At 32.0% G+C, this 14,066-nt stretch overlaps 1 protein-coding gene across 1 annotated transcript; it reads right to left on the bottom strand.

The window, feature by feature from the left end:
• Positions 1-9,490: 9,490 nt before the first annotated feature.
• LOC118049273 (uncharacterized) lies at positions 9,491-11,541 on the bottom strand. Its single transcript, XM_035059221.2, has 4 exons — positions 11,239-11,541; positions 11,084-11,151; positions 10,869-10,963; positions 9,491-10,178 (listed from the first exon to the last, which is right to left on the bottom strand). Exons 1-4 carry the CDS (start codon positions 11,339-11,341, stop codon positions 9,623-9,625), a joined length of 822 nt encoding a protein of 273 aa, XP_034915112.1. The 5' UTR covers positions 11,342-11,541; the 3' UTR covers positions 9,491-9,622.
• Between the last annotated feature and the right edge of the window lie 2,525 nt (positions 11,542-14,066).

Raw genomic sequence — 14,066 nt, 5'->3', positions numbered from 1 at the left:
GATGAATGGTTTCCAAAGGAGTTATCTTGAAAGCTTTTTTTCGCTTTCCATGGTAGATGATGGTACATGATTTCTTTTTTTTCTTTTTTTTTTTTAAAGTTTCCTCTTAATTTACGTAGTCATTCCCTTCTCAGTTCAATTTTCTTTTCGCTCAAGTTTATTTTGTTGCGCTGTAAATTGTTCTAAAATATTTTATTTTGATAATTTTTATTATAGCTTGAAGAAGGGGCAAGTGATTGTGACCTGTTTTAAAGTAATAGCAGGTAGCAGCAACAGTTTTCCCAGTCATAGAAGGGGCAAGTGATTATTTTTTTTAGATTAATATAGTTGTTCAGATGAGTATGCACGTAACTTAACTAATTTTACGGATCCTGAAGTTAATAATTATATAAATTTTTAGTGGCCTTGAGGTTTATGAGATTCAAACGAATAATTTCTAAAAAGTAAATTTAAGATATGACTAATTAAGCTATACTATGAGTATATTGTAATTCAAAATCATGAGTTACCCTTAGTTAGTTCCCCTTGAACAGTGCTCAGATGTGTGTTCAGGAATGTTGCACGAGGCTGTTTTTCTTCTCGTGATTGATTTTTCTATAGCAGCATGCCATGGCCGTCGTCGAAGATTTTCTTCGCACGTCACGCACGCAAATCATCGATGAGAAAATGAATTTCAGTAAGGGGGGCTCGTGAAATTGGGTGAGCTTTAATTCAAGGCTCATAAAAAAACAAGATTTTCTTGTGATTCGTGAAAACAACCCTTAAATATCATTAAAAAGCGAGAAATGAAATGACGAGAATAGGAATATAAAAATTAATTTCCATTTAAAAAGAATAATTGGTGGCAGAAAATGAAGAGGGAATGGAGTAAAAATTAAACATAGTTATATTTTAATTTAAAAGGTAGAATAAACACAAGAATTATTTATTAAAAAAAAGAGAATGGGATTTTATTTTTTTAAATGGTGCATTATTGCTGCTATTTATTATATATCAGTACTTGATCACCTCTGTTATTACATTGTTATTACAATAATATATAACTATATCATTGTTATTACATACAACTATATATTATCATCCCCGGCATCACAATAATATTGTTATTGCTATTGTTATCACCGTTAACAAATTTATTTTTTAATCATCATTCTTTTTCATCTATTAAAGTACTCAAATTTCATTTGAATTTATTTTTATTATTCAAAACCCGATATTAAAATTAAATATAGTTTTGTATTTCCCTTTTTTCATTTAAAGTATTTCATTTCTGATTACCCAAAGGACACCTTGGAGCAAAAAAAAAAAAAAAAATTCACATTGATTAGATGGACATTAATTTACAGCGTTGCATTACATTGTAAACCGAATGAAGAAAATTTTGAACGTGGAAGAAAGTTTGGGAATAGATAATTATTTGATATTATTATTAAATTTGATTTAATGTGTTAATTTAAAATTTTTTTTAATTTAATTTATTGTTTAACATGAATTTAAAATTAAATTGTATGAAAGCTGTCCTGATATGACTTAATCAAATTGATAGGTTCAAAGACAATATTTACGACATATAAGAAACAAGATTTATCTTTTAAAAAATAATTCAAGATTTTTCTTTAATATTAAGACATCAATATTTTAGATCGACTAAATTTTCGCGAATTAACTTGTTAAAATAATGATTCGGATTGTCATAACCCAATTTTTACCCCCTTTAGAAATTAAAAAACAATTGCACCAAGTTATTTTTAGATAAATGTTGGCATATTTTTGGGAAAAAAAAAACATGAAAACAATAATTTGAGATGAAATCATAAAAATATTAAAGAAAAATCGAAAGAATTGATACAAAGCAAGTAAAACTACAGCAGTGACAATTTTGAGGGAATGCAAGTAAGGGGTTTAATTGAAGTGAAATCGAAGAAAAAGTCTGAAATTGATGGAATTTGCATAAATAAAAAGGTCAGGGATGAAAAGGATGAAATTTTTTGAAAATCTTATAAATGCAATCACGGTCTTCATTAAAGAGAAAAATTGAAATATTAGTCAAACTGGTAAAAATTATAAAAATAAAAGGATCAAGGGCCAAAACAAAAGAGATGACAAAGCTTGGAAGTCGAATTCATTCAATTAAGAGCTTAATTGAAGATGAAAGGGAGACTCTATGGCAAAATTGGCCAAATATGCACAAATTGGATAGCCAAGGATCAAAATTGACGAAGCAGAAAAAGTTGAACCAGGGACAAAATTAAAGGAAATTCAAAGTTAAATGTTCAATTTGAGACCTAATTTAAAGTCTTTGAAAACAAAAAATAATATTGAAAAGGCACTGAAGTGTAAGGACTAGCTTGAAATTTACCAAAACAATGTAGTTTCATCTTGATAAGAAACCTTTATCTAAAAAAGACACCATGCCGTTCAGCTTTTTCCTTGAAGGGAGAGACGACGTTGTCATCTTCTTCGTTGAAGGTTTTTCTGTAGAATTCCGGCCTTTCTCGCAAGCATGGATAACCATCTTTGTCCACTTTGATCCCTTCATTTTGTACTTGTTTCGAAACAAAAATCACTCCTTTTTGCACCATCTCATCACCCCTGCACTGCAACCAGCCAAAAAAAACCCTGCACTTTATAGCCCTGAACCCGATGTAAAAGCCGACCAAAAGATGGTACGAATGTGGTTGGACATATTTCAACAACTAAACTTCATGATAACTTTATTTTTTAAAATTATTTTTTATTTAATTATATACTAATAAAAATAAATATTTTTTAAAATTAAACATGGATCACATATTAAGATATTTTTTTAAAATTATGATAATTTTTTAAAAATTAAATTGAAATAATTTATAAAAATAGATCTAAAATCAAGTATTTGTTAAAGAATAAAACTGAGAAAATAATAATGAAAAAAAGAATGAAAAATGAAAAAGAAAGAGAAAAAAGAAACCATCACATTCACTTTATCGCACTTCTAAGTTTTTTAGAATAGAAAATATAATTAAAATCAATTCAAAAAATATTATTCCGAGGGATATATACATATAAAAAATCTTGCTCATTTAAGGAAAGACTAAAGCTGTAATTTTTTTAATTACAATTCAAACACTATATATAAAATTTATCCTGGAAGCTACTGGTATTACACATGTGTTGTATAAATGGAAGGGAAGCCAAGAGAAAAGAATCACGTTTATATGGAGTTCTTTAATTTCCTATATCTATCATTTTATATTTCAGAACGTGTTATATTATCTTGAAGTATAATTTCCACTCTATTGGCACGAGGAATTAGTTTGCACGCACGCGTTACATGCAGGGTACCAAGATTTTTTAAAACATAATAATAAATTTTTTTTCAGGTATTATGAAATTTTCTTGTATTATTAAATATGAAAATACAATAATTTTAAATTTATTTTCTATCAGATTTTTTTCAGTAATGTATTTTTTGTTTATCTTAACGAGCATAATGTTTTTAATTGAAATAATTGTCTCTTTTATTTTTTTTATAATTATTAAAGCAAGTTAACAAAAAATATCATTTTATTTGTGATTGAAAGCTAAAAAAATAAATAATAAATGTGGTAAAATCATATTTAAAATCTATGTAAAAATTTTAAGAATAAAAAACGATTTGAATTGTATTTTCATGAGCTCTGTTTCAGATACATAATGCATCACAGTGTTTGCTCCTGCATAGCAACTCTGAAGTTAAAATCATAAAAAATTGAATTAAGGAAACAAAGGGTGCTATAAAAGCTGCTAAGAACTCCAAGAACAAGGCCCGTTAATCTGATGGGCTAGATTCCTGACCCGATTTCTGGCCCCTCTTCAATATCCTGGACGAATCGCATCTTCTAGGGTTTAGCGTCGCATCACCGGGAAATAAACCTTGTCATTAAAGAATCAAGACTCGAACATCGGAGTTCCAATCCAGCCAATGGCATACTCCTATTCCAGATCTCAATCCTTTTCTTTTCTGAACGAAGTTGAATTTCAAGCTCATCTTTTGTTTGGTCTGTGGGTTTTCGTAAATAAATCTTTGGGATTCCTCCACCGAGCACGTTCAGAATGGCGGCAGTTACTTTATCTTTCTACCCCCGCCCCTTTCATTATCTAATCCAGCACCCATTAATAAGCAGTAACGGACATAATCAAGCTCTGCCAGACGCTATTTTATGGAATTTATACAGGACATGCACCGGAAAAGATACCTAAACCAGAGTAAATTATCAGAGAAAAGGTATAGCGTTTTTAAGGAAATCCATTGTTTCGAGACAGTGGAATTGAGTTGGTAACGTGACAGGTCATTTATGCACAACTCTAGCTATCCTCCTGCTTGCCTACAGGTTCAATTGGGTGGTATTTTAAAGTTCATGAATTACAGATACATTTATATTATATCATAAATGTAAAATATAGTAAAAGGATTCGATTGATCACCGTAGCGATTCACAACACCCATAATGTTTTTTTTAAAAAAAATATTTTCATCCTCAAATTTTTTTCTTTCTTTTTGGTTGCAATCTTTTATTTTAATTTCATAACTAATTTATAAAAAATCATTGAGAGAAATTTTTTTATCAACATAAGATTGAAGTGTAAAACAAGAAGAAATCTTCTGGCTAATATCAAAATCCAGTAGAAAAAATTCTTTTTAGTCTACCTTTATTTTTTCTTACTCTACAGTCTTTTTAGTTTTTATAATTTTAATTTTGGGTCCAAAATTTTACTTTTTTAATATTTTAATTCTTGAGTTTGAAAGAAGAGATAGATAGTTGTCTAAATACTACGAAGGAGAACGAATAATTACTTTTTGGTGACAAGATTCTTTGTTCTTTGTATTCACATGTTTCATTTGATGATGAGAGTTTGATGATATTGATATTTTCTATAAACTTGCTTGAAAAAGTAGATTGGGCTCAATTTAGATTTTTTTTTTTTTGTGATTTTAAGGTATTTTAGGGTTGATAAGTGGTTCAAGGAGATTTTTAAATTTTGATTTTTAAGACAAAAAAACCCCTCTCGCCCATTTTACAAATACTATAGCAGTGGTCATATTTTAGGCTAACTCCAAAAGATGACATATCACATGCCACTACAAATAACTTGTCGAATGCCACCACAAACAACATGTTGCCTACTTAAAAAAAAGATTTGGATAGCATATAGAAGCTTAGGCTTCTATGCTCAGACATGAACGAGCTTTTTAATTAAGTCCAAACACATGGACTTGACCCATCAACACTTGATTTCTCCCTCCCCTCTCCTTTTTTTTTTTAAATTTTACACTTCATCGTTGGTTTTTTATTTTTTTAACTTCATCCTTCAATATTTGATTGATTTTGATTTGGATTTCAATATTTGTTTCAATTTGCTTTTTGTTGGTTTATTTCAGTCTCAAACAAATATTTGGATATTTGATAGTTTGTACTCAATTTTACAATCATCTATTTTTATTATTATATAATTAAGTAAAAAAAATCTATAATAAAACTCAGGAGAATTCATGATTGAGGTTGTAGGTTAAGAAGGTTAATCCATAAAACCTGGGTGGATTCAATGTATTACTATCTAATTATTAAAAAAAAAGATGTTATCTTAGACTTTTTTCTTCTAAAATCAAGCTTTGTTTTTTCTGGTCATTATAATTGTTTATATAATCATTAAGTTGATTGAGTCATATTTGATTAAATAGTTTCAAAATTGACCTACTAAACTAAATTTAACGATTTTGTCAAAGAATTTTCCATCATTTAGATATTCTTTTTAATTTTCAAGAAAAAAATTGGGCCAACCTACAGGTAGCAATTATGTAAATTTGCCTAAAACACGTAAACATGATTTTCTTGGAAACAAATATTTTAAATAAAAAGTATTCTCTATTATTCGGTGAGAAATGAAATATAAATTTACGAGCCATATTCAATAATTGATTAGGATGGGCAATTACGGTGTTACTGTGATGGCCGTATTGGTAACAAGATACGTATGTAACAGTGACACTGGTTACAACTATGACTTGCAGCCAAGTTTTTTCCTTAGCATTGTCAATGGATGGAAATACTCAAACTGGAAAAAAAGACAAAAATAAAATAATCTGTAGATCTCCTGTTTGTTTACTTCATATATATATATATACGAACTAATAAACCGTATAATAGAGTCTAAACTTTAAATTCACGTGTAAAATTCTGTGGATTGACATTGAAATCATTTTGCAATATTTGCATTTCCTCCAGCTTCTTTGAGACTTCTCTCATCGTGGGTCGTTACTTCCTGTTTATGTTCTGGCATTTATAAGATCAAACGATATCTTGTAGCCGATTCTCCTCCATACAAGGCATGAAATATAAGATCAAACCTCCATCTTCTTCAGACGTAGTCGAGGAGTAAGGTTTTTGTCTAGTTAAAGAGCTCGACAAGGACTATTCCATAGCTATAAACATCACTCTTTGCTTTACTGGATGTATTCTGGGTCTAAGTGCCCAAATGTGCCTTGTACTTCTGTAGTCACATGAGTTTGGTCTAAGGCAACTGATTTAGAGATTCCAAAATCCGCGACTTTTGCTCCATACTTATCATATAACATAATGTTTGAAGACTTGATGTCACGATGATAAACAGGTAACGAAGCTGCCGAATGCAAGTAAGAAAGAGCACCAGCAACTTTTCCATGGCAATCCTTAAACGTATATCCCACTTTAGCAGAAACTCCTCGCATTGATCGTGAAGATACTAGAAAAGGGTTCCATTAGGGATGAATTCATAGACTAGTGATGGAACCCCGGTTTCCAAGCAACAACCTAATAGCCTAACCACATTCCTATGATTAATTAATTTGTAAGAGAATGACAACTTCATTGATGAATTTTTCAAGCTTTCCTTCTCTAATCAATCCCGACTTTTTCATTGCAACAATCCTACCATCTGCCAACATTTCTTTGTAAACAGTCCCTTGTCCTCCCTGTCCAACCTTTCTATGCACACTAAAATGGTCATTGACCCTCTCTAGTTCAGTTCACTAACCAATCTTTTATTCAGGGTTACATGCACTCCAACAGTTGAACATTGTAGCGTGGCAACAGTCATTGGTCTTTACTGGAGAGTCGAACTTATGAGAAGCCTGCCACAACGTTACAAGGTATTTGTTAAATGGGTTTTCTGCTTTGTTATCTATTTCTGTAGCGAAGGCAGATGATAATTTAGGATTAGCAGTATTGTAAAGTTCCTTTAATGGATGTTGCAAGGTCGTATGACTTCCCCTGATAACATGAATAGCTAGCTGTTCATGAACCTAAATCTGATCATGTATGCTGAGATATGCCTTTTTTTTATGAACTTACATTGAGGATAAAGTTATTGTTGATGTTTGTGGAATACACAACTAAAAAGCTTGGTGGCTTTGTTTTGCTAGGAATGTTAGGCACATAATTGCTTAAATTGATTTATTGGCATTCTTTACAGAATGGCATTTTGTACTTGTTATTTATTAATGAAATTTTGAGAGTACCATAATATATCTGGAGTAATTAGCAAATGCCTTCTTGACTGGCCTGCAGCAAAACCATATGCGAGCACTGGAGTTATGTGATTCACCAGCACTGGGAATGGGGGAGCACACTAGACTGAGATTAAGTAGACGACAAAGTTTTCCAGGCTGCACTGTCAACACTGTGCTTTATAGTTATATAAAGGAAGTTTTGTTCCACAAACCCTCATTACTCCCTTTAAGAAAGACTAGATTTCTTATCACTAGAAAAAGTCTCGCAAACATGGAACAAAGGATTTGTACTTCCAACATTTGTCGTTCTTTTAAGAAGTTTGCAACTTTGATAATACTGAGTTTAGTGTGCTGGTTTAAAGCTGCAATGAAACTGCAATATTGTCCTTCTGCTTAATCTTCTGCTAGTTTCTGCTTTGTATTTCTAATCCTATGGTATAAAAAAAAGAATGAAAGAAAATACTATTTTGGATCTCCCTTCTATACGTACATAAAAAAGCTTTTCTGTATCTGTATATGCTAGAGCTTTTCACAGCGGTTTCTTCTTTTTTGTATGGCTGGAGTCCAGAAGGATTCATTTGGCACTTCACAGCACTGCTGTGAATCCCTGGTTTCGCATAGAAATCTCAAGCTCTTTTTGGTTGAGGTAGCTGCGGTAGCCCTTTTTGGACGAAAACTTTTGATATGCTTATACGCTAAGCTAAAATTTTGGAACAGTCTGTAAATGGTTTGCATGAAACACTGCTGCTGCTTTTGCAAAACTAAACTGGAATTATGTATCCTGTTGTTCCTCTTCCTACAGCCTTTGGTTTATTACAGATGACATAATAGACCCAACAATTATTAGGCACCTAACTCCATCAGATTATTAGTCGCATTAGGCTTGAAATCTTTTACTCTGCATCACAGCTGTACTTCCCTTGTTTTTTTCCTTCATGAAGAAAGCGATAAGATATGCTTTATGGTGTTTGCTTGCGAAAAGCTATTTCTGGACTCCTTTTTTCCCAATGATCATTAAGATGATAGTATCGGCTATAAGCGTTGTCCAGATGGGAAATTTATTGTGAAAAGTGCATAGGAAGCATTGAGACCAAGGGGTGTTATAACCCCTTATATATCCCTCGACACAATTTTGTAACCTGACTCGAATCCTTCAAAGATAGACAGATAAGAAGAGGGAGAATTACTGGCCCAATTTGTGTTTATGCAAGGATACCAATGAGAGTAGAGATCATTTGTTCTTTAAATGTCAATATGCCAAGGACATTTGGAGCGAAGAATTGAAAAAATGCGACGTCTCCACACAAGTCGGTATTTGGGACCAACTGGGATGAGCAAAGAAAAATTTGCAGAAAAACATTATTTTCTCCATGCTGTTAAGAATTTCACGGTGCTCCTACCTCTATTTTACATGGAAAAAGAGAAATTTCAGATGGCCTGTGTTACAAACCTTTTATTTTCATAGTATCGTGAATACCATACTTTTGATGGTAAAGATGGGTTAATGACACGCTTTATTCTTGATAAAAATGCAACATGACCTAGATGCTGCAAGTTTGATTGAAAGTGACGAAAACAACATAATTTTGCTCCTTAGTAAGCATTGTCCGCTGCGAAGCACGGGTCTAAAAACTAAGTATACACTGAATCCCTAACAGCACCGAGGAACACAGATGATACTAGAACTCCAAGCACATCCATAGTTACCTTAAAAACAAGTACGTCCCTGGCATTTCTGAAAAGATTATTACAGCTTGGCGCCACCAAATGCAATAAAGTCCCACCAGCTGGTGACAAAGTCCTGTGCTGCAATGCATACATTCAACTAAATTATAGTCCTAAACTAGTTGCTCGTTGAATTCAATCAAGTAATAAGATGTCAGCATATCATAAAAACAAAAGAAGTGTCACATATAATGTTTGCAGAGGCGACAAGCATATACATATACTCAAGAGAAGATTATTACTGCTAGTTCTAACGACTGTTACATAAAACCATGATCATCATTCAACTTGAAACACGTGGATGAAAAACCTTGCTAGTGACATTCATGACTCATTAAGGCAGTTTTACATCTGACACTATACATTCATAGTAGAAACTGTTATTCATGTCTACAATCCAACTCTATTTGAACTGAAGTCCTGAATCCATTGTTTTGGCAATGAAGATCCAAATATTCGAAGAAGCAAAGCTCTCTGTTTCCTGCCTAACTTGTTTACACCATAAGTGCGGTAGACACCAAGTTTACGTGCTTCTCGCCCTTCTTCAACAGCTCTTTTCCTAACAGACGTCAATAAACCAGTCCCTTGTGGATCAATTTCATTACTCTCCATCTTTCCATTCTCACCTTTCTCTTCGTCTACAATCACCGCACTGGTACCAGCATCTGCCTTTTCTTCAGATTGATGGCCGTCATCTTCATCAGTCTCAATTCCAGCTCTATCAGTGGCCCTTTGAGTATCAGACAGGCTGCTACCCCACCATTTATTCGTAGCTGTTGATAAACCATCTGATGGAAATCCATATTTAAACTCATCCAAACCCATCAATCCTTTTGCCAACCCTGGAGTGAGCGTGATATGTTGCCGCCCAACTAGAACATCCTTAGTTCCTTGTTGCTGCAATTTGTGAGGTTTGGAATTCTCATTGTTTTGCTGCTGGATACCACTGATCAGATCATGAAAATAGGCCAGAGAAAGAAACTGAATCAAATTGAGTATACATAAATACAAAAGCATATAATTCAAATGGACTTAGATGATAGAATTGTTTTCATCATGTCAAGCATTTCCTCAACAGAAATTTACTAGGTGATATCTGAATTCCCTCGTGACCTGTTGTTCACTTATTAGATCACAGACAAATGACTAGATAAAGACAACTGCAACTAACACACCATCTGCTAGCCACTCTTATCCATAAAAAGAAAACACTCACCTCCAAATTGTCCTAATCAATGCAAGAAGCAAGGATAATGAATAACCATGCACACCAGAAACCAATTCTGAATGCAGACACATAAAGAAAACCCATCAACTATTGCAAAAGGCGAATCCAACCATCGCTACCAACATCAAACCTCACAAAATCTATTCTTTCAATTTTTTCCCATTAAAAAGTCTCTATCTTGGTCGAAATCTTTAGTAAGAACACTAAAAACAAACCAAGGTAAATTTTTCATTCAGAGAAACTTATATTACCACAATCCTATTTCTTAAATCTTCTTAGTAAAACAAACATAATGACAAATTCTCGAAAGCAAAATTTATGACAAATCAAACGGCGTTAAATTCTAAAACTCTGTCACTTGCTTGCATTGATTAGTAACAAAAAAAGAAAAAAAAGAAGAAAACACACCTTTTGTTAGCAGCCTTGGCGAGGTCGGCAATGGCTTTGATTTTTTCTCTAGCAGCATACCTTCTAATGTCCTCTATGCTCTTTCCAGCTAAGTACTGAAATACCCGGGGGGGGGGGAGTAATTAAGTTTCTATAGAAGAAAATTCATTTCTACCAAGAAAATAGAAGAAAAGATTACTGATAGGAATCGAGAAAAACAAAAACAAATAACTGACCTTGCGATATGGCCATCTATCAAGACCATTCTCGCGGCAGATTTTCTTAAGCACACTGACACAGACGCCTGCTCCAATAATTACACAAAATATTAATAAAAAATAAATAATTTGAAACTTGAAAGTCCAAATGCGAGATGAAGGGAGAGAGGTACCGAGATTGTTAGCGGCATCGGAGAGAGGAAGAGAGAAGTGCTTGGAGATGGCTTCCCAGGAGGGCGGTTTTTGATTCGATTGTTGCTGCTGCTGGATATTCATTTTTTTTTTTGAATAACTTTAAAATCAATCTAAGAGCCCAAAAATATAATCAAGGGTTTCTTTAATCCGTGAGAGTGATGATAAGAGATTCGAGCTATGGATGGATGGATGCAGTTTTCTGTGTTTTTTCCCTTTTTTCTTTTTTATTGTGACAGACGGTAACCTAAGGGGGTATTGGGGTCCGACTCGACCGCTCTCTCTCTCTCTCTCTCTCTTTGTTTCTATATATATATATATATATATATATATATATATATATATATATATATATATTATTTTAAAATATATTAAAATAATATATTTTTTAATTTATTAGAAACATTATCAAATTAAAACAATTTAAAAATTTTTTAAAATAAAAAATATTAGTTTATGTTTTTTTATCACGGAATTCCCATAAGTATTTATAATTAATTAAAGAATCATCTAATAAATATAAATTTTTTAATCTTGAATTGTTAAGTTAATCTCTTACATTCAAATAACTTGATTATATTACAAGTTTTTTATTTGTTTTTTTTTATACATATATAAAGATCATATAATTTTTAAAATTTATATTTGAAAGACATCATTATAAGTTGGAATACAAGTGTGAAATTTTAGGAAAAATACTAATATCAAATTTAACACATAACTTTAAAATTCAAAGTTTTCTTAGTCAGAGGTAGTCATAGAAAACCTCAAAACAACTATATAATTATATTTTTATAGAATTGTTTTCTCACAAGATATTTTTTTTCTTTTCTTAAAAAAACAAGATTACTTGATTTTCATTATTTTAGTTTTACTGTTATAAATCATTCCATTTAATAGCTAATGCACATACACCTTCAGTATAAAGTTTGGGAATAGGCGAAAGGAAGAAACGAAACTGCTCCCTCATCTTCTTCTTCAATTTATCTCAGTCATTGATTTTTTATTTTTCTTACCTCTCACACGTCCTTTTCAACTATTACCACCAAACAAATACCTACCTTTCATTCTGATTCTGATTAATTTAACTCGTATTTGCTCAAGAACCTTTTTATATTAAAAAATTTCTAGATCTGACCTCTTCCACCTATAAGGTCCAACTAGTCTATAAACTCGTCTACCTATAAGGTTCTAACAAACTTAGAAATTTTGATGCGAAACCTAAAATCCCCAGATTTGACATCTTCCCTATCATGAGGTTATCATCTCTGTTCATGTTTGGGGTTTCAATACTAGCTAATGACCCACGATCACTCTTTATGATAAGCTCTTGAAGGTTTCTCCCAAAAAAGAGTCTCCTCATCTTTTTTTGGACACGCCCTATTCTATAACTTCTTCCTAATTAACTTATGTTGTTCATTTATGTAATTTAGTGTCTCATGATTGGTAATGAGGACGAACTCTTTTTGCACTAGATAATGTCGCTAATGTTTGAAACTCTAAATAATAACATAAAGTTTCAGATCATACTTATAGTAATTCTTCTGTGAACTAGATAGCTTCTTATTGAAAAGAGTGATAGGCCGTCCATCTTGGTTAATAACTCCTCTAATGCCTATCCCAAATGAATTACAATTAACCTCAAATAGCTTCTTAAAGTTTGAGAGTGCTGGTACAAAAGTTTCAGTCATTTCCCGTTTAACAAGCTAAAAACTAAATTCAGCCTTTATGTCCACTTAAAAGAATGCCCCTTCAAACACTTCATAATAGGTGAAATAAGAGAACTAAAATTTTGAATGAAACTCCTATAAAAGGATACAAGTATGTGAAAGCACCTGATATCATGAACACTTTGAAAAACTTGCACCTTTTGCAATTCACATACAAATGCTTATTTTTTAAGATTGCAAAAATAGCAAGCCAATTCATTTGGGACCTACAGGTCCACTCTTTTTCCTATTCAAAGACTAGCCCCTTGTCTCCATGTTTTCACATTGAGAATTCTTTGTAGATGAAGAGATGTCAATGGGGCTTCTTACTTCCCAAATAGATCCTCCTACATTTATATATAAACACTGGTTTATCAAGAATACGTAAGAAAAGCACTTTGAATTGTTGATTCATCGCCAAGAGTGGCTTATAACCAAGAGTTCATTATCTAATGGATTTTTCCGTTCTAATACTCTCTATCCGAGTGTTATCAATATTTATCAAATCTATTCCTATCTAACGAAAGGCTATTGGATTGTATTTGTTGCAAATTCTAATTTGAATAGAAAATCAAAGTTCTCTTTATTCCTCCATTCATACGTATTTTAGACATTACATATTCATATAAGGAGTTAGATAAATTTTTATGTGATTTTGTAAATAGAACAACAATTCCATTAGTGCTGATCAATTCATATAATTGGATAAAAAACGATTCAATAATAGGATATTTTTTTTCAATAAATGGGAAATTTAAAATGCTCGGGGATGGAAATGGGAGAATTAATGTCCGCAATACCTGGATTTAATCAGATATAATTTGAAAGATTGCTGCTTTTTATGAAGCACAAATAAGAGAATTTGTTCTGAAAGCGAAAGAACTACTAAAACTATGCGAAATTCTCACAAGGGTTTATGCACAAAAAACATACAAACTCTTATGGATTGTATCTGAAGATATGGAAAGTGATGTTTTTATGTCAATAAAAATCCAAGTTTATGGAAATGTTGATCTTGTAGCAATTGCATAAAAAATAGTAAGAATTTCACCCAAATCATGATTTGAGAAGGTTTCATATTCTATTAATTTGACTATGTG

This window comes from Populus alba, chromosome 2 (assembly GCF_005239225.2).
Source record: "Populus alba chromosome 2, ASM523922v2, whole genome shotgun sequence".
NCBI classification, from domain to species: domain Eukaryota; kingdom Viridiplantae; phylum Streptophyta; class Magnoliopsida; order Malpighiales; family Salicaceae; genus Populus; species Populus alba.
This window is presented reverse-complemented; position numbering and strand designations above follow the sequence as displayed.